The sequence below is a fragment of the Cheilinus undulatus genome, linkage group 17, assembly GCF_018320785.1.
Source record: "Cheilinus undulatus linkage group 17, ASM1832078v1, whole genome shotgun sequence".
In the NCBI taxonomy this organism is placed as follows: Eukaryota; Metazoa; Chordata; class Actinopteri; order Labriformes; family Labridae; genus Cheilinus; species Cheilinus undulatus.
This window is the reverse complement of record NC_054881.1, coordinates 21008724-21029517: the sequence shown is the minus strand read 5'-3', so window position 1 is coordinate 21029517 and position 20794 is coordinate 21008724. Positions and strand designations below refer to the sequence as shown.

At 40.1% G+C, this 20794-nt stretch overlaps 1 protein-coding gene across 1 annotated transcript; it reads left to right on the top strand.

Annotated features, from left to right (window-relative positions):
- Window positions 1-5754: 5754 nt before the first annotated feature.
- On the top strand, window positions 5755-20638 carry slc20a1b (solute carrier family 20 member 1b). Its single transcript, XM_041811195.1, has 11 exons — window positions 5755-6058; window positions 7697-8405; window positions 8701-8841; window positions 9526-9611; window positions 9906-10002; window positions 14196-14315; window positions 16062-16343; window positions 16430-17054; window positions 17153-17338; window positions 17478-17562; window positions 19907-20638. The coding sequence occupies exons 2-11, from the start codon at window positions 8057-8059 to the stop codon at window positions 20060-20062; spliced, it is 2127 nt and encodes a 708-aa protein (XP_041667129.1). The 5' UTR covers window positions 5755-6058; window positions 7697-8056; the 3' UTR covers window positions 20063-20638.
- The last annotated feature ends 156 nt before the right edge of the window (window positions 20639-20794 follow it).

Sequence of the window (20794 nt, the reverse complement as noted above, 5' to 3'; positions counted from 1 at the left end):
TTTGGAGAAATAATCTAATTGCAACCTTTCTCAAACTCAGTCAGGTTGGATGGGGACTGTCGATGGATAGCCATTTTCAAATCTCTTCAGAGATGTTTGATAGAGTCCAAGGCAGGGCTCTGGCTGGGCCACTCTAGGACATTCACAAAGCTGTCTCTACTCTGCTCCTGTGATGTCTTGGCTGTGTGCTTAGAGTCATTGACACATTGGAAGGAGAACCTTTGGCCCAGTCTGTGGTCCTGAGTGCTGGAAACAGGTTTTCATTGAGGATATCTCTGTACGTTGCTCCATTGAGCTTTCCCTCAACCTTGTCTCCCCACCCCTGGTGCTGAAAAACACCCCCACAGCATGATGCTGCAACCACCATGCTTCAATGTTGGGATGGTATTAGGCAGGTAGGTGATGCTTTCACCCAGACAGAACATTTAGAAATGATGTAAAACAGTTCAATCTTGGTTACATCAGACCAGAGAATCTTGTTCCTTACAGTCTGAGTGATTTTTTTTTTTTTTTTTTTGCACACTCCAAGTGGACCTACATGTGTTTTGTACTGAGGAAATGCTTCCTTATAGCCACTCTGCTATAAAACCCAGATCAGAGGAGGGCTGCAGGGGCTGTTGTCCTTCTGGAACTTTTTCCCATCTCCACACAGGATCTCTGGATCTCAGAGTGACCATCAGGTTCTTGGTCACCTATCTTACTAAGGCTCTTCTCCCCATGATTGGCTGGGCCAGCTCTTGGACGAGTCCTGGTTGGGGCAAACTTCTTCCATTTTAGAATTGTGGAGGCCACTGTGCACTTGGGAACCCTTTAGTGCAGTATACATTTTTTTGTAGCGCCTGTAGGGTTTTTGCAAAGTGTCGGAATACTAATGTGATATTTCAGTTTTTTATTTTTTAAAAATTTGCAAAAAAAAAAAACTTAACCATTCTGAAAAGTTTTAGATATATTAAGGTGCCAATTTGAGCTAAAAAATAAAATAAAAAAAGAAATGTGACCATGTTGATTCATACTGCAAATTATATATGACATGTATTGAAGGTGAGGATCATTTTTGATATCCTCAATATGAATGTTTACATTAAGTGTAGAAGATAACATCTCTGCTGCAAAAAATGATAATAATAATAATTACACTGGTGCTTAAAGAAACATTGCATCCGCTACAATTTATTCCAAATTTCGAGTAGTTGCTATGCCTTGGCAAAGATTTACAATCGCTTTGCGAACTTAGCTTTCTCTAAAAGAAACAAAGGGTCATGGTGAAGGAGGAGTAACAACTTTAACTTTAATATTGCATTTAAACGCCAGGTGTCGCTGTTTAGCCAGGAAGAAGATTAAAATGCTGCATTTATCTAAAATAATGTCTGAAAATGAATCTTTGTTTGAAAAAGTCCAGATCACATCTACAGCAGGCTTTCTGGTAATGATCTGAGTTGATAGTGCAGGAAAAGCACTAAGCATCATAAAACATCATAAAATTTTATTATAGTCATGAAATTAACGGACGCCACAGCCTTTTATAATGCAACTCCCTTTGTCCTATTTTTCTAACTATAATCTTGTGCAGTCTAAGCCATAAAATGTGAAGTGACCTGAATATAAATCCAGCCAGTTTGAAAGGTGTTGAGTCTTGTGACATTAACTACATTTCCCATCATGATGTTACTGATGGAAATGGGTCTTAACAGTAAGTCCTCGTGTTTGATACTATCTTCACCTGTAGGCTGTATCTAAAGTGTTGATCGTGAAATCAGTGGAAGTTCAGTATCTTGTGATCATGAGACAACATGTTTTCAGAGATGTTCCTCTGAGGACATCATGTGCTTCTTTCCCAGTTTACTTTTATTAGCTCGTGTCTGCTGTAGGGAGTGGGAACATTCACATAGGCTATAGGGAGTAGGAGTTGCTGTTGCAGGCCATCTTATGTTATCTGTTAACAGACTTTTAAACTTGAAGTAGAGCTATCTTAGAGGGAAGTTTAATTTAGGTCTCTTTTACATCCTACCCCGGACTGGCGGAGAGGAAGGGAGACTTTAAAACAAATAAAAGAGAGTGTTCATATATGACATACATAGCCTCATTATCTAATCTTTTATTTTGTAACTGGTTTTGTCACATTACTGCATCCAACTGAGGCATATTATTAGGCTACGTAAGTGAATATTGTGTTTACTTCAGAAGAAACTCAAAGGCTTCGCTTTAAAACCAGCCGAAATTAAGTAAAAGTTCAGGAAATTTCGAGAATAAAACTGACCCAGTGAGTGGGGGGTGAAACTAGCTCTACCCTTTTCCTTGGTAGAGTGATGCCACGACAAGAATCGTGATTAGGAGAGATCAAAGCCAAACCTTTACATTACCCAAGAGCTCAGATTTGGGAAAGAGGGAATTTTCCATGATCCTCCAAGAAGTGACGCAAGAAGCGAGGAGAGACAACAGTGAGGGTGAGCGCTGTAATAAAATAATAATTATGTGTGCTGTAATTACAGCAAAATGAACACTCTACATAGTGGTTAAGTGATTTCTCACTGTTTCCCTCATTGCTGTTATATAATTATAAAAACATGTTTTTACCAAACATTTGTTGCTGTGCTTACTGAGTGCCCCTGCATTGACCATATCGTGTGTTTCATGAACATAATAAAACATTAATCACTAAAGAAAACGACTTTTGTTATAAGGATGATGTTATTATTTCTGGTCTGTTGCTCTTGAATGAAGGACAAGGCGTTTGTAGTTAACATCACCAACACCGGATGTTTTTCCAGAACTGTTTTGATGTCACACTGTTTCCGCTCGTTGGCGAAGCATGGGATAATTGTCGTTTATGTCCTTTATAGGCGATGTGTCAAATGTCTAAAAGGTTACGTTTGTGGTCACATGACTATAAAGGCCGGATGGCTAACTATTACAACATGATTCCACTGAGTAAGACATTACAAGGGAAAGTCCTTCATTTAAAGGCACTTTAAAGTGTATAAATATGAATTAAAGTAGACCTTAAAATGGCCTAAGTCATGGTCATTGAATAAAGATATTATATTGCGTTATATTTTAGTATGAATGTACAACGTTTTGAGCAACTGGTAATTCAATTTTTTTTCTAATGGATTTTCATATGTTTTCTATTAGCGTATATTAGAGTATAAGAATCAGATCTTTCCTCCTTCTAGCCTATGTATAAATTGTGGACTACATTATGACAAGGCAGTAGGCGATTTCCGTCTTAATGTTGGTTAAATGATATGAAGGGAATGAAAATTTGCGAAACCTCTAAAGATTTTTTTACTGCTGCATTCTCAATTTCCCCTTTGCTTTTTTTGAACAATTTACCCAATGTTAATCTCTTTTTAGTGTTTTTGTTGTTGTATATGTTTTAAAAGTGCTGTCAAAAGATTGACAATTTTAATCACAATTAATCCCAGAATTTCTGTAGTTAATTATGATTAATTACATCCTTTTAATGGCATGATAACACTCCATGATTTTGCATTCAAAGCAGTTTTTTGTATGTTAAATTTTTTTTCTACAATCTTAAACTAATGGTGATTGACTTCCTGTTTAGATACAGACCTGCTCTCATAGGTGGATCAAAGATTTTAACATGAACTTATTCATAGAAAAAAGAGCTTGTTATGGATTGAAAAGGAAAAAAGAGAACAGTAATAAGGTAATTTTTTATATCACATTGTGAAGATGACTTTGACTTATCCACTGAACTATCTGTGAATTTTTAAAGTCAAATGAGGTGTTAAGGAGCAGTGGTACATGCATTTTACACCACTTTGGCTGAAGGAAGCTCCTGACGTGGGTTAACCAAGGTGTGCTTAAAAGGACAATAAAGTATATGATTAATCGTGATTTTTAAAAAATTAATGCACTAATTGTGGATCATTGTTAATTATGATAAATGTGATTAATCTTGAAAGCCCTAGTTATAACTGTTCTGTTTTGAAACTTTATAAAGTAGTGGCTCTCAATTGATCCAGCCACAGGATCAACCAGTCTCATTTCTGACAAAAAAAAGCCACAATATCCCAAAGAAATGTAAACATCTATGTTTATTTAAGAAAAATGTTGCTGTCTGGATCTTAGATGGAATAAAATCTCAAAAAGGAGACAGGACAAACCCCATGCTAATGTATAAGTATTTACCAATTTTCCAGTGATCTTGTGAAATTTCCTCCTCATCATGCAAAAAGCAGCTTTATTTTGGCAAGAAAATGAGATACATGAGTTGAAGTATTGATTTTTTTTTTTTTTTTTTTTTTGGATGTAAACACCATAACATTAAACTGCATAAAAAATAATGTGGATTATGTAAGCACTTAGCAGTGTAATGATGCCTCCCACCACTAGTAGCCAGTATAGCTTCAGTTAATGGCTACTGCCTTCCTGTCAGAGCTTTACTCAGGGCCTTTGCCAGATGTAAACATGAAAAGATTAGGGTTCAGTGTGTCGTAGAACAGTGCAGTATATGGCACGGTTTTGAAGAAGGGAATGGAGAAACAAAGTTTTAATAAGGCTATTTAGGGTTATACTGATAACTACTTAACTGTAGTGAAAACTAACAGCATTAAGGAAAAGGGTCTGGCTGCAGACCTCGACAAAACCTCTACACTGGGGCGTTCAGCCGCAGACCTGCACTCGGGCGAACCTCTATGCTGGAGCGTTCAGCACATTAGCTGTTGTTAGCATGACTAGACCGTTGGCTCTTACTAGACATTCGCGTAGCCCCGTACGCTGGGGCGTGCAGTAGCAGACCCAGACCCCTGCAAAGGAGAATCAAGGCTGGCAGAGCTAGCTGCTAACTTAAGCCACACTCTAAATGACACAGCAGCCTCACATGGTATACCCACTGAAACAATAGCACAAGTTTAGACAAGTTGATTATATACAACGTAAATACGTATTTAGCCAAATAGGGACATAAAGGCCTGGGAACATCTGTGGTATCGATGTCCCACTAAGAACTTTAGTACTAAGAACTTTGGCCACTAACCAAAAAATAAACAAACAAAACAAAAACAAAAAACAAAACGGAAACCATTGACTGAAAAAACTGACTTTTAGCCATTTTTGCAACTAGACACAGCTCCTTTACCCTCTTTTGGGTCCCAACCCACCTGTTGAGAACCACAGATGCAAAGCACTTAAAACTGCTTGCAATAAAGCGCTTTATCAATAAAGTTACCTTGACTTGCTTTAAACCTTGAAACATTTCCTTGGATTGTACTGATGAGCAATACTTATGTAATTGTTATACAAAAAAACTTCACAACTTTATATACATTTTACACAAGTAAAGATGTGCATATATGTTAGGCTATGAAATAATAAATGTAGGAGAATGTAATATAAAGTAGGCTTTCTAGGTGAGGTGTTTTAATGAAAAAGCCTACACTGATGTTAATTGAAGCCCGTATTTTTGTAGGCTCATGCTTGTGGCAGCTGTGCAAATATTTTCTTAATGAGCCAAGAGCAGTGTTGTGAAATACTATTTTTATTTCATAACAATACAAATACAACTAAATAGTACAGTGTCAGGGGTATACTATACAGAGGATACATTAAACATGCAAATTGCTCTTTCCATTTTTTTCTTGACTGTTGTGAAAGACTTCGCCATGAAGTGGGACTCTGACTAACCCAACGTCCATCCGCTGAACGCATGATCAGTAGAAAAAAATAGTAGTCGCCTCGTCTCTGACAGCTGGGCGGGGCTTCCTGAAGGGCGTATCCAATAAAAAAGAAACCTCTGTTCCGCTCAGCCGGCACGAGCAAGTTCCATACATGCGGTAGCGAGCTCTTCATTCAAACTGAGACGATTCTGGATTCAAAAAGACGACATTTTTCTCATCGAATCGGATAGTTTTTTTGGACATAGTCACTTCATTGTGTCGTAGGCAGCTTTTAAGACGTTACATTTCATAATTCTTGTGTTTATTCATTATTCCCGCGCGCGCTATTCTAACGTTACTGTCCGTGCGCGCGCTAAGTTAATTAGCTTACTGGCTAGCAACTCTATTCTTCCCAGGACTTAATTCTGCAACGTGTGGTAAGTAATTTTATTTTGATCTTTTTTAAAATCAGAATAACACTGTCGTTATGACTAATTCCCGTAAAACTCATCTAAGATTAACACGTCATTACGTGATAAAGTAATGCTAACGGTTATGCTACCTTAGCGGGAATGATTAACGGTTCTTTAATGTATGCGACACTAAATTATAGCTTATCTGCGGGCTTTGTAGTGTCAGCGAAGATCTGACATCATTGTACATGAAACTATTGTTTGACTGGGTGTAGGGAAGGATCATGATTTCATCCGAGTTGCCACCGAGTTTGTAAAACCCTTAGCCATACTCAAGGTTACCTTCGCAATGAAACCGTTCTTTACGTTGATGTTAAGCTTACGGTAGCACTATCGACCATCTGTCCACTTGGCAGGTCATTAAAATAGGCTCGGTACACTCGGTGGTGACTGTCCACACGGTCGTCGGAGATGCTACCTCTTGTGCTCCCTATATTAAGTAACATCCGGTTGCGCCCCCTTATACGACAAACCACGTCAAACCTAGTAGAAAATGAGCATGATGGGGACTATAATGTCAGATATTACCGAGTTGATAACCACACGTTAAATTCTTGTTTTGAGTGTTATTTGAATCAGTCCGTTTCTGTTGATTTGTCGCGTGAAGCAGTTCGAACAGACGGGTGTCGTGTATCCTGGTGTGTATGAATGGATGACGACACGTGCTCACGTAGAAGGAATTGTGATCCCTCCGACAGAAAAGGCCCTGTTTATCTTAAAACGGCATTTATGACCCGCAGTTAAAACTGAAACTATGATAAACAATTGAACAGTTAACTGTCCTGTTAATATTAGAGGGCACTGGTGTAATATGGTCTTCGGTCCCTTCCTGCGACATTCACCAAAAATGGCTTCCCGATAAGTTCTCTGGAAAAGCGGCTACGGGTGGTCCTTCTTCCGGTCCAAGCGTCAGCTTACTACAAGTTTTTCCACGCCTCTTATCAAAAGCTTGTTTCCCTGAAAGAAAAAAACACATTCACCAACTTCCTTATCATCCCTTAGCACTGTCAACGTGTCTTTTACTCGCCGGGATCCTGTGTATACTTAATAATACGTTGTTTTAAATTAGACTTTATACATTTAAGCATATACAAGTCTGATTTTTACTATTGAGAGGTCTTACATTTTAGAGGGCCCTTTCACTCAGACATGTCTTCATCCAGTGTTGTTCTAGCTTAATTTTTTTTTTATTATACTTTGCAATCATTTCAATATGCAAACAAATGAACGTCCAAGTCAAATAGAGAGGAAGTAAAAGTCTCTGTATTTCTCCTCATCTTCAGGCAGGGAGAGGAGTTCTCAGGGAATGGCTTAATGATAAAACCTCCCAGAGTAATCTGCCTATCTTCTAATAAGTATATATTAAACATCACCATCCTGCATATCGATAGAATAAAGGCTGTGCCAGAAGTCATCTGATTTTGGCATGTATTGTCAAAAAATATCTTTTTCCTCAAATTGTTAAATTCTTCTCAGTACAGGCCTTAAAATGATCTTTAAAGGTGTTGAATTTGATTTCTTCAAGTGTGTTATAATTGCTTTAACATGAGAATGACATCAAGAAAAATGACTAAATGGTTCTTCACTGTTTTTTCTTTTCAGAATGTACCCCTGCTCATCTGCAGTTACATTTGCACCATGGCAGTCTGCTCACTCTGCTTGATAGCTCAGCTCCAAAGCAAAATCAACAGATCTAGTATAATTACAGGATAGCAATAAGCCCACACTTTACCTCTGTTTACCTTAATTGTTTTCTGGTCTGTGCCAGGTAAACACCTTACAAAGTTTGCACTGCTAAATCCTTTAAATCCTGTTAAAACAGGTGGGGAAAAATAAGTTATTTATTTTACCATTTACCTCTTAATTTCACTAACTGCTGTTTAGATCATTATATAATTAACTACTTTGTCAGGCATTCATTCCCTTTAAGATTGTGAAGCAAGTTTTCAATAGATAACAATCATGGTTTCAACAACTGCAACTGCAATAATACTGACCGGCACAGTAGGGATGGTGGCACAGGGTCCTCTAACGGACTATCTGTGGCTCCTAGTTGTTGGCTTCATCATAGCCTTCATCTTAGCCTTTTCCGTTGGTGCAAATGATGTTGCCAACTCATTTGGCACAGCTGTGGGCTCTGGTGTGGTTACCTTGCGACAGGCTTGCATTCTGGCCACAGTGTTTGAGACTCTGGGCTCGGTGCTGCTTGGGGCTAAAGTGAGCGAAACCATCCGCAAAGGAATTATCGACGTCAGCATGTACAATGGCTCTGAGCAGGTGTTGATGGCCGGATCCATCAGTGCCATGTTTGGTGAGTATCGTCTGCTTGTCTTGGATAAAATTACACTTACGGTCGTTGAACCCTGTGAACAAAGCCTGGTGGCACACAGGGCTCAGCCTTGTTTGGAAGTTGAACATGATGATAACACCAGGTTAACCATGGTATTTCTTCAAATAATTTTCTGATGATTTAATGATTAGTTTGAACAATCTTTGAACCCCAAGTTGGCCTGATGTCCTTTTTGCCTACTTGCCAAGCCTGAAAATAGGTATGGAAAATTAGTTTTATGCTGCTTAAATGCAACCATTTTTTCTGTTATCATTAGGTTCTGCTGTGTGGCAGCTGGCTGCCTCCTTCCTTAAGCTTCCCATCTCTGGTACACACTGCATTGTTGGTGCTACTATTGGCTTCTCTCTGGTAGCCAGAGGCCAGCAGGGAGTCAGGTGGTTTGAACTTCTCCGTATCGGTAAGTCAAATTAATTAGCTGAAAAAGAGATGTAATTCATGTTTGGTTGGGATATGCATGTATGAACAGGATGGGTGGTTGTGACAGATAATGCAGCATTGTCACCATACTCAAGCCCTTATCTGGTCTAAGTAGAAAAACCTTCACTTAAAATGATCCAAAGCTAAATTCTTAGTGCACAAATACTGCATCCATTGAATACATGACTGTATTTTGAAAATAAGAGGTCGTTTTGGTTTGTATGATTCAGAATATCAATTTGGTCATCAAGGCAAGATGTGTGATAACATTTTATAACTCACAAGGTGTGTCAGTGGAGCATGAGGAAATTTAAGTCAGCTTTACAGGAATATACAATAGAAATTCTGATTTCACAAGCTGTCTCACATGTTGCACAAGATGGAGAATTTCAGGTTTATGGTCTCCACAAAAACCCCTACCTTGACACAAACTAGAATCTTAGTTATTTGTATACAAGAAGCTCTATTGACTTCATTACTGAATAAAATGAAAATTATCCACCTTAATAGTCAAAGAGACTGTTGCCAAATAGCCAAAGAAAGCCCACCTTATCAGGAGATGACCTGGCATGCCAGGTTTCTTTCTCCACATAAATTGCATTTTCTGGATTTCAAATATTACATTTCCACTAATTTGAAGTGCTCATGTTTCTTTAATTTGCAGTTGGTTCCTGGTTCCTGAGTCCCCTCTTGTCTGGAATAATGTCAGGGATTGTATTCTACTTTGTGCGCATGTTCATCTTACAAAAGGTAAGCTGGCTGCTATCAGGTTAGAGGAAGTGTATATTTTAGAAATGCAAGAACCTTCCAGGATGATAGTGCGAGTTGCTGCCTTGTTAAGTGTAAAAATGGCAGAGTGGAAAGAAGAAATGCACGTGGTAACAGTGGTAACTTCTGTTTCTGAAACACTTCCTTATTCAAGAAACACTGTGGTTAAAATAACATGGTGCCTTTGTTATGTCATCAACTGTAAACGGATGACAAAATGAGGTCAGTTTTTTCGAAATATCAGATATTTGAACCCTTGCTTCTTTCCTCCTGTAGAAAGACCCCGTGCCTAATGGATTGAAGGCCCTGCCTGTCTTCTATGCCATAACCATGGGAATCAACCTGTTCTCCATCATGTTCACTGGCGCTCCGAGTGAGTATCATTGTTTGAGTCACTTCGTTTTTGCATGCCTGCCCACAGCCACAGTTTAAAATAAACTGCTCCCTCAGACAGCCGGATGCCCACATGTATTCCAGACTGAACCAGACTGTGTTTACCATTTTCACAGAAGCCGTGTTTATTTTAACATGTTTTTTTGGGGCTCTCTGGCCTGTGGTTGTATGTGGGTCATAGCTGGAATGAAGTTTTAGAGCGGAGCACAACAGGGAGATGGAAATAAGATTTCGCTAACTCTTGACGTCACTGTCTGTGTCCTTCAGACATGAAGGAGGAAAAGAGAAGTAAAAAAGGCTGTCTGTAGTTGTTGCTGATGCACAGAATTGTTTGAAATAATGCTGAATACTTGTTGGCTTTTTATCACAGAATCTTTTTAATAAATGAGCAACTTTTGCTCCTTTGTTTTCTTCTCTCTGCAGGGCCTAACAGTTCAAGATGTTAGCTGGCCTGGGCCATTAAATGGCTGCTACAGGCCAGAGTTTGACCAGATATGGTGCGCTGATGTGTGCATGCACATCAGCAGCACTGTCAGAGAGGAGATCACTTGCAGATCCAGCATAGCCCATAACCCTGCTTAGTCAGGCACATTCTGTACAGTTGTGGGAAGTCTCTCAAACCACAAAGGACTGTACATGAGGACCTGTACTTTGGTACCTCGCATTATTAAGGTGCAAGTTTGCATTTTAAACACTGACAAATTCGCTGCATCTTCTAACACTGGGTAGATAGGTTTAGCTTTAACATGCTCACTTGCATCTGTGTTCTTTATGTCAACAAGAGCAAATTTTTATCAAACATTGACACACCTAGGCTATTATCAAAGCCTGAAAACAGCAGCGGTGCAAGTTTAGCAAGGGAAAATCATCAGCTTCTGCACAATTAACCATAAAGCTTATATCAAGCCATTCCAGTATGGATCTTATTTTAAAGCCAGATGTCCCATTTGTCTTCCAATCAGATAATTCATCTTTTCAATTCATAAGTTATATCAATACACTATACAAAAAGGGCAAGTCTTAACCATACTCATTGTTATATTATTTGCAAAGACAGTGCATTAATCCTCCAAGAGCACAAAAGTTGGCAACATTAAGCAAAGTTACAGTGGCAAGGACAAACTGCCTTTTGCCAAGCAGAAACCTTGAGCGCACTCTAATTAAACAGCCATCTAATGAAACTTTGTAGGGTTGAAAGAGGATAAAAGGAGAAAGCAGAAGGAGAGAGACCTAATTTGTGGATGCCGCACTACACCGCCTTAGAGGATAACACTTGTTCATATTGCTGATAGAGGAACTCTGCTGCAGCAGTACTATCTGCCGCCTACTGAGTACAGTATGTTTGGTCTCCTGTGATAGGACGCAACGTTCCCCCTGATCCAGATCCCATCATAGTGGTGAGATTGGACACCAGACGTCCCACAGCACATTCCTATACTCAATATATACACCAGTGCCAGGGACCTCAAGTCAGCAAGTGCATGCAATTTTGGCCAGAGAATTTGAGGGTCAGCTGTCGGTCCCTTACAGATGAGGCTTGGTGTGACTTCTTGACACATCGTAAATCCCCAACTGCTGTCATTCTACTTCAGCCTTTGATAAATGGAGATCTACCCAGAAACAGAATGCATCATAGATGTTTTGCCCTCTTAGAATCCACAATAAGTTCTGAACACCAGTTTATGAAGACTGATGGCTTTCCAAGTCAGTTTAAAATCACTATCAGCCTGTGCCTATGCAGCTTGCCTTCAAAGAGATTGATATGCAAGTCTTAACATTTTTATTTTGCATACTAGTGTATGTTTCAATGTGCTCAGTGTCAGAGCTGAATACATTTTGGTCCCCCACTACACACAGACACAGACAAACCAGCCTCAATTGACCAAGCTCAATGAGGTACGCTGGATTCAAATTTTCTGCCTGGGTAACTCTTTGCAACACAAACGCCCGCCAGCGTCTGTTGCTCAGGGGACACCAAACAATCGGCAATATAAAACTGATACCCACATGCCACTATACCTGGCTTATTCAGTCTGAACTGCTGTCCCCTGCTGTTGTCATGGATAAATAGTTATTGTGTGAAGTTAATGTTGGGTTTAGACGCTGCTTCTGTGCAGCTGCTTAATGAAGTTAATCGTAATACTTTTGGTAAGTGCCTCACTAGATTATAGAAGAAAGAGGACAATTAAGCAAAGGTTACTGGCCGAGTGACTCATAAACTGCCACTTTAAGTGTCTTTGTAATTGAGGTTGGTGGCGAGTTGCATTTATAGAAGTGGAAAAAAACAACAAACCATGTTATTGTGTAATGTAGGCCATGGGATGCAGAGGTTTCAGGGAGGGGTGTGGAACGCAGCCGTGGTTAGATTCAATTTCCTGCACAGTCCTATTCATCCCACTGCATGGCTGTGGTATAAACTCGCCCTTTTGTGTGGGAGTGTTTATCAGACCCAGGCTACTTTTTAAACCCGTCTCTTTTATATTTTGTAGGAAGTTGCCTACAAACAAGTCCCAATGACAAAGCGTAGTCATGCGATTGCTGTCAGGCCCCTTTGTCATTTTCTCGGCAGCTTTTTGTCCCTTTGTTAAAGTCTCTGACCTGTTACATCCAGCTGAGTCACACCTGTCTCTGGGTGTCTCATTGCATGTTTGTGCTCCAGTGAAAGACTCAGCTGTTACAGAGCTGCCTTCCTTTTTTTTTCCTCTTATGCCTCTTCAGTCCTGAAGGGAGTCAGCTTCCATTGCGTAACTAAATAAACATCAATGAGGTCCTCTGCAGTCTCATGCTGCAGCGTGACTCAGTGGAGAGAGTGCACCGTGGACTCTGCCCTTAAATGAACACGGCGACCAGACACTTATCAGGTAGCCTTGACCCTCATTCCCATTTCTTATCTTAAACTTCCCAAACAATCCCAAGCTAGTGAGGTGTTATTTTGTTTTTAATTATGCAGGGCCAAGGTCACCTCGGAGGAAGCATTGTTGTTGGGCTTCTCAGCATCTCTTGTTTTTGTTTTCTCCTTAACACACTTGCTGACTTGCATCCTCTCTGTTTGACAACGATGACTGCCTCCCCTGGGAAATGTAAATAGTCACTTTCTGCAGGCATGTGCTGCATTATATCCACCTCTGCTGCACCAGCTTTTCTGCAGTCTTGGCAAGAGAGTGTCGTTAATGCTACAGCAAACAGCCCAGAGGAAAGAGCCCCCCCCCCCCCTTCCCTTTCTCCTTCAGCAGTGTCGCCTTTTAAGGAACTTAATGGTCAGCTAGCGGGCATTTGGGGGTCATGGTGCCATTTTTGCTCTTTCACCTTTCAGGTGTTACATAACTGTTGACATTGAGGGGTGCACAGGCTTTCCATATTTAACTAGTGTGGCACAATGAGGCAATCCAGCCAAGCTGGGTCATGAGTTGTAGAGCCAAAAGATAAAACAAGGTTACTAACTGAATGTATTTGTACATCCATGCTGATTGTTTTAGTTAGCTCCATTCATGTTTCTAAAGAGTATACATGTGAATCAACCGATTTTGACTTGTAAATTATTAGGGGTGCACGATATCTATATCGGCAGATATGAAACTTTCGCATGCGTCTACAATTGATGTATCATCTTAACTCGGCTTAACTCTCTTATTTGTATAGCACCTTTCATCCATGAAACCTGCACCTAAAGTGCTTCACAAAGAACAGGCGGAAAACAATAGTGAAAATAAAATAAAAGCAATTAAACGATTAATGAGCTGATAAAGGAAATAAAAGAAAAATCAGTTGTAGAAATTGGCCGTATGTACAACTAAGTTTGTGGAGTTTCAGGTAGAACATACCTATGTCAGCTGAAGCCTTTTCTTTTTTCATTCTTTAATTTTTAAACTTTATTTTAAGGACTGGTGTCTTCTTCGTCCTTAAGCTTTATAGCGTGTTTAGTGATGTTCATATTTAAATGTCTGTTTTGGCTAAATCCGTAAATCTTTATGTGAATCTGTAAAAAATCAGAATATCTGATTATTGGCAAAAATCCAATGTCGTGCATCCCTATAAATTATATTTTAAGTGCCCACTAATAAGTTTAATGTGTCAGAAAGGTAGCGGCTGCTGCCTTGTTTTTTAAAACTGCTTTTCTCTGTTTGCTTTTGTGTTCGTGCGTGTTTCTATCCATTACATCGGGCGGTTCTTCAGTGCTTGGATTTGACAAGATTCCTTGGTGGGGTGTCCTGCTCATCTCACTCGGTCTCTCTGTGTTGACCGCCATTGTGGTCTGGTTCTTTGTCTGCCCTCACCTCAAGAAGAAGATTGAAGGTAAGCCACCTTTATGTCTTTGTATTTTTGCCACCAGACGTCTCAGTGTTGAAATCCTCACCACCAGTTTCCACAGAAGTCATTCATGGTTTCAGTACTTGAACCACGGGACAGGAGAGGGGATTTAGCATGCAAACCATGCAACCTCAGGTGACCTGTTCACACTGAGGGCTCCCGTTAATCCAGCAAATGGGGCTTATGGATATTTGTTCATAATGGAGTCACTCAAATAAAACGATTTCCAAAAATATTGTTAGCAGTTTTGGTTATATAACCCTGGATTAAAGTTAAAAAAAAAAAAAAAAAACAGATGCACAACGGAAGTGCGGTTCTGGTGTTTTAGGAGAATCTTTTCTTTCAAACAGTTATTGTTGTGTATTTCCCTTCTTTTGTTCACAGTACAACAGCTTTTGTATTCAGTTGATATTCATTACAGGTTCCCAAGTCTTGTTTTTTGTTGCCATGCTAACAGTATACCACTGTGGATTACACATTTGTGTTAACTTGACACAAACTAGGACACACAGGAAAACAGTGTAACTCCATTGCAGTTGAAAACCCTTCTTTTTAAAGCATAATTGAAAGAAGAAGTTTATGGAACGAATCTGTTGGGGTCTTAAAAGTTGATCAATTTAGTCTTAAAACTGGGGCTAGTTTTTCTGCTTTTGTTTTTCTTTTTAGTTTTAATTAAAAGTGAAATCTAACATCAGTCTAGACACACGTGATTGAATAATGTGTGCATGTAAGTGTGTTGTATCTGAGGTTCTGGCCAATTTTTAACATTTTACAGGATTTTGCAAATAAAAAGTAGCTTTGCAGTGAAGCCTTTGCTGAGTGTAATACTAGTACAGTCTTTCAATTTTCACTTCATTACCATCTAATGAGCTTTATTTGCGTACTACTGAAATATATACCATCTGCATTTTCGTTATTAGTCACACTGTCACATTTTTATCTTGCAATCTGCACTAAAAACACATAATTTTCTGTTTAAACCCTGCTTTTAGTTTTCCTACCTGTAGCAATGTTTAAAGAGAGGCATATCTTGGCCAGTTAATACTGTTTTACTGAATTTACCTTTTGGGTCATTTCTTATTACAGGATTGTTTTTGTCTGACCTAGCTTGATCTGTGTAGATCAGCAGCCAGCTAGAAGACAAGTGACCTAATTGGGTCATAGTGAGCCTCTAATTGGTCTTTACCTTCCTGACTAAAATAAGCCCAGGTTAACTTAAGGCGTTGACATGGCATTTACAGTGCATGTGTGGGGAGAAGGATGTAGCTCACTTGCCTCATCAGAACTGGTTGAAGCTGGAGCTGAAGGAGTCGATGTGACCAACCAGTCAGACAACTCCAAGCTTTGACAAATAGAAAATATTGGCTTTAAGTATCTGATTGACTTAAAAACACAAACAAATGTCATGTGAGTCTCAGGATGTGTTGAGTCTTATCGTCTTTCATAAGTTAAGCTGCTGGCGGTCGAGTAAATATGTTCCTTGTAAGATTATAATCCATTTATCTGATCCTGTGAACACAGCGGCTCACTTTTGAATGCAGGTTACATTACATTTATAGAACAAAGGAAAAAAAAAACCCTTGACTCTCTGGTTATGCAATTATTACGACTCCCTGCAGCTCCTGTTGAAAGGAAACACATGTTCTGTGCTGGTATGCCTCTACTGTCAGTACTGTATGTATGTTTGGACGCAACCCAGGCAATATCTCACGCCAACTCCTCCCTTACTAGGAGATATCAAGTCTGCTAGCCCCTCTGAGAGCCCCCTGATGGAGAAGAGAGAGCTGAAAGAGGCCCACTGTCCAATCCTGAAACAGACCTCCAAGGAGACAGACACACCAGGCACGCCAGCCGTCAATCAGAACCAGCCTGCTCAGCCCCCGGCTGCCCCTGAGGAGCGCAGGGTGGCGTTTGACATTGGAGACTCTGACGATGTTGAGAACAACAAGGAACGTAAGGTGGCATTTGACATCGGCGATTCTGACGACACAGAGAACAGCAATTCAAATGGAGGTATGTCAGTACATTGAGATGGTATTAAAAGTTTGTAATTTAGATTGATAGTGTACCGTAACTTCTCTGATTATCTCTGTCTGCAGTCCCCAAACAAGTTCAGTCAAACAATCTGTGCAACAACCAGCAAAGCAATGGCTCCGCAACTTCCCCCAATCAGGTCCAGTTCAACAACCAGGTCCAGTTCAACAACCGGCCTGCACAGATGCCCAGTAACGGTTACAGCCAGTACCACACGGTCCACAAAGATTCCGGCCTCTACAAAGACCTCCTACACAAGCTCCACCTGGCCAAAGTTGGGGACTGCATGGGTGAGGGGAACGACAGACCCATTCGCCGCAACAACAGCTACACCTCCTACACCATGGCCATCATTGGTATGCATGGAGACTTTAAGCACAAAGACACAGACTTCCGTGCCAGTGAGGATGGCGATAAGGGTCCAGGGTCAGGTGGTCAAGAAAAGAAGCGCGTGCGTATGGACAGTTACACCAGCTACTGCAATGCTGTGGCTGAGCACACCACCCCTGAAGGTCTGGGAGAGGGCGATGTGGCTCTAGACATCGGGCAGGAAGACGCAGGTAGCAGCCAGAGTTCTCTAGATGATGACGGCCTTGAAGCTGACAAACCAGAAGTATCTACGCTCTTCCAGTTCCTCCAGATTCTTACTGCCTGCTTTGGATCCTTTGCCCATGGAGGAAACGACGTCAGGTATGCAGATCTCATAACATATTATGTCATCGGGACAAATTAACCATTTTGTTTGTTTGGTATGATGTTGTAATTTCAACAACCTTCCCCCCCCGCAGCAATGCCATTGGACCGTTGGTAGCTCTGTGGTTGGTGTACCAAACGAGTAGCGTGACTACAAACGCACCCACGCCCATCTGGCTGCTGCTGTACGGTGGTGTTGGCATCTGTGCTGGGCTCTGGGTTTGGGGACGCAGAGTGATCCAGACTATGGGCAAGGACCTCACCCCCATCACTCCCTCAAGGTACAAACTCCACAAACAGCTCAGAACCTGTTTCTCCTCAACTTCAAAACCACAACCTTTTAAGGCATTAACACTCTTTGAATCCAGAGAGCATGCTCACACATGATTGAGAGACACAAGTTGTTTTTTTCCCCTGCAGTGGTTTCAGCATCGAGCTGGCATCAGCCTTGACTGTCGTGGTCGCCTCCAACATTGGCCTGCCTGTTTCCACTACCCACTGCAAGGTAAGCTGGTCAAACACTGCGGTTTAGGAGCTAGACTAGACACGGGGGAAGGGACATTTTAGTGTGAGGGAAGCTAAAGTAAACAGGAACACTGTCTGGAAGACTTTTTTTAATGTTGAGCCACTTTCTCTATTATAACATCTAACACTTACAACATGCAGACAGATAATTTAAGTAATAAATTCCATACCTGTTCGACACTAAAAGATGTTTTCTATCTTAGAAGGTGCTAGTTATGTAAGAAACCTCACACGATAAATAATTATTTAACAGTTTTGTTCCTGAGGTGCTTGAAGAGCAGCAGTTAGATCAGATCCAACACACTGCACAACAAGATTCCATTCACTGTAAAAACCTCATAACATGTCTCATGGTCAGAGACAACTTTAAATGAACAAACACATCAGGCAGCTAGCAGGAGGACTGAAAAATTGCTGAGACTGATCAACAAACTCATGAATTAAGTCACAGATATAACATTAATATAGGCTATATCAATTTTAATTGTTGTGGTTGTGCTTCTTCCTTCAGTCAGCTCACTTCCCACCTGACTATTGCTTTGTTTACTGTTAAAATCCCAATGTCTGTTGTCTGTGCTAGGCAAGGTTGTCATGAAGTAAAATTAACAAAATGTAGAATTATTTCCTCAGCTGAAACTAAAATGAAACTAGGCTTTAAAAGGAATCAAAATTAAATGATACTGTAATGTGCGTTTTTGAAAATAAAATTATGGACAAAATGACCTCAGTATGTTTGCATCAAATACTAAAACCAGGTTGGACCTTCTTGACGCAGGCACAGTTTAATATTTTGCATGAGTTTGTTAACGGTGGAAATTAAAACTGTTCTTAGGCTACAGACAAAGGTGTTATTGCAGTGAATGCTGCAAAGCATCTGCAGGTATTCTTCTTTGAGTTCTTTGAAATAATGTTCATGATCTTTGTTTTAAACCTAAATACCAAACCCTTCTTTTTAACGATCTGGATGGGAATGGACAGGGCAGCGACCACATGCTATTCTGCTAATTCCTAAGCATTTCTTTGCTTGTGCTTTTACATACATTTAGAGACAAATCTACCAGGTAGGAATAATTGACATGTAGGTCCATCTTTCCTATGTTAAGTAGGATTATTCTAACTTTTAATAGTTTTCACTTGGACTGAAAATGATCACAAATTCTAATTGCGATTATTTTCTGAATTTCTGAGGTTAATTGCATCCTTTGAACACACTTTTGATATTCCAGTCTTTTGCATTTAAAACTGTATTTGAATCATTTTATACTATTATCTGTTTGTATACAGACCTGCTTTTAGAAGTAGCTCAAACAGTTTGACATTAACTTAACCACAGGAAGAAAAAAAACTTTATGGATTAAGAGGAAACATTGAGGAACAAGGGGGAACATTGACTTAAGATGACTTGACTTGTCCACTGAGCTGTCTGATTTCTTAAGTGCAAGCTGTGGCTGCAGAGAGACACCGCAGTGGCTTAACCAAAGTGCTGAAAGGGACAACAAGACTTGCGGTTAAAAAGTAAATACAAAAACTGGCTCTTAGTTGATCAAAATTAATGCAATTACTCTTGATAGCCCTCGTTTTTTCAATTATGAAATTAGACATGATTCTCATCAGCAGCAGTTTGTTACTGGGGACAAGATCAATAAAGGCGAGGTGGACAAAATATGGGGAGCTGGGGAAGAAAAGCTGAGTTCCTTTCTTCAGCCCTTTCTGTCCCACCTGTAGAACTCTGCATATATCAATCATCTGTCATGCAAATGGCATGACAAGATTGCACAAGTCTGACATGTTGACCAGCAGGGGTGAACCCCCAATTTTGAGAAGGAGAGACTAAACCCTGTCCCTGGCCACACAAGACTGGGGAGTGAAAAATGGCCAGATTTTTATTTGTCAAGACCTCACACAGAGATATTTCGGTTTTTAAATAAGGTATGAAATGCCTAAACAGAGGTACGTATAGGGTATTTGATTATTTTCATTGAAATTGTATGATACTTTTACCAGCCTCTGACAACCAGTTGTATAAAGATGTGCCATTTTCACACTATCATAAACTAGGTGCCCTTGGGGTTCCTCTCAAACAGGACATCAGACTGTATATACTTGACCTTATGCTCTTCCAGACTGATAAGATCACTTCTAACCTACCTCACATGACAGGAAAATCAGGGAAGATTTGATAGTAATCCCTAGGATCTTAAAAAAAAAAAAATCAGGAATTTACTTCATCAGAAGAGTTGAAAAGTCTGCCTGATATCTCAAGTGTGCCCTGCTTAAGGAAGATGGTGTTGTTGAAGGTTATGTAACATCTGTGCTGTCTTTAGGTGGGCTCTGTGGTTGCAGTAGGATGGCTGCGTTCCAGAAAGGCTGTGGACTGGCGCCTGTTCAGAAACATCTTCATGGCTTGGTTCGTGACTGTGCCCATCTCTGGCCTGATCAGCGCCGCCATCATGGCAGTCTTCCTCTATGGCATCCTGTGAGCGTTCGGCTGCACCCCGCCAAGGGGGGAGGAGAAAGAAACCGCTCCAGTGCGCACCAGGAGACGAGGAGTAAAGTCAGATGGTCGAAATATATTGCTTACCTCAAGCCAACAACATTGGAAGAAAAGGCAAAAAAAAACGAAGTTTGACATGAGTTGTGATATGGGCCTGTGGTTCTTGGCTGCATCATTTTCAACATAGAATTTGCTGTTTGTTCCAGTTGGGCCACTTCACTTACAGTGGGGAATTTGCATTTCTTTGTTCTGACTTGCTTTTTTATATCATTCTGTAAAGAGTTAATCAAAAAGCATCAACTGATTTTTTTTCTACTATTCATTCTTCCATTGTTTTTTACTTTGCAATTATGTATATACAACATGCTGTTTTAATTTTGTTTTACATGTTAGTAAGAAATGAACAATTAAAATGCAGTATTAGCCTTTTACTGATGTAACTCTAGTCATAACACATGCTCAAAATAATGTAGTTGCAAAGGAGTATTTTTAGGTTAAAAAAGTGTGTTTGTGTGTATTCCCCCCAGAAATCAAGTATTTGTTATAAATTACCTATTTTTCACCTGGCTTCCTTTTTATTTTCTTAATTGGGATGTTTGTCTTCCTCCCTGGTGTTCTGGAACAAAGTTGACTTTAAACTGTAAGGTTGGTGTGTTTTCTTAACAGCTGTTCACACTAAATGCCTACTTGTGAAATTATAGATGAAATACTGTCATCA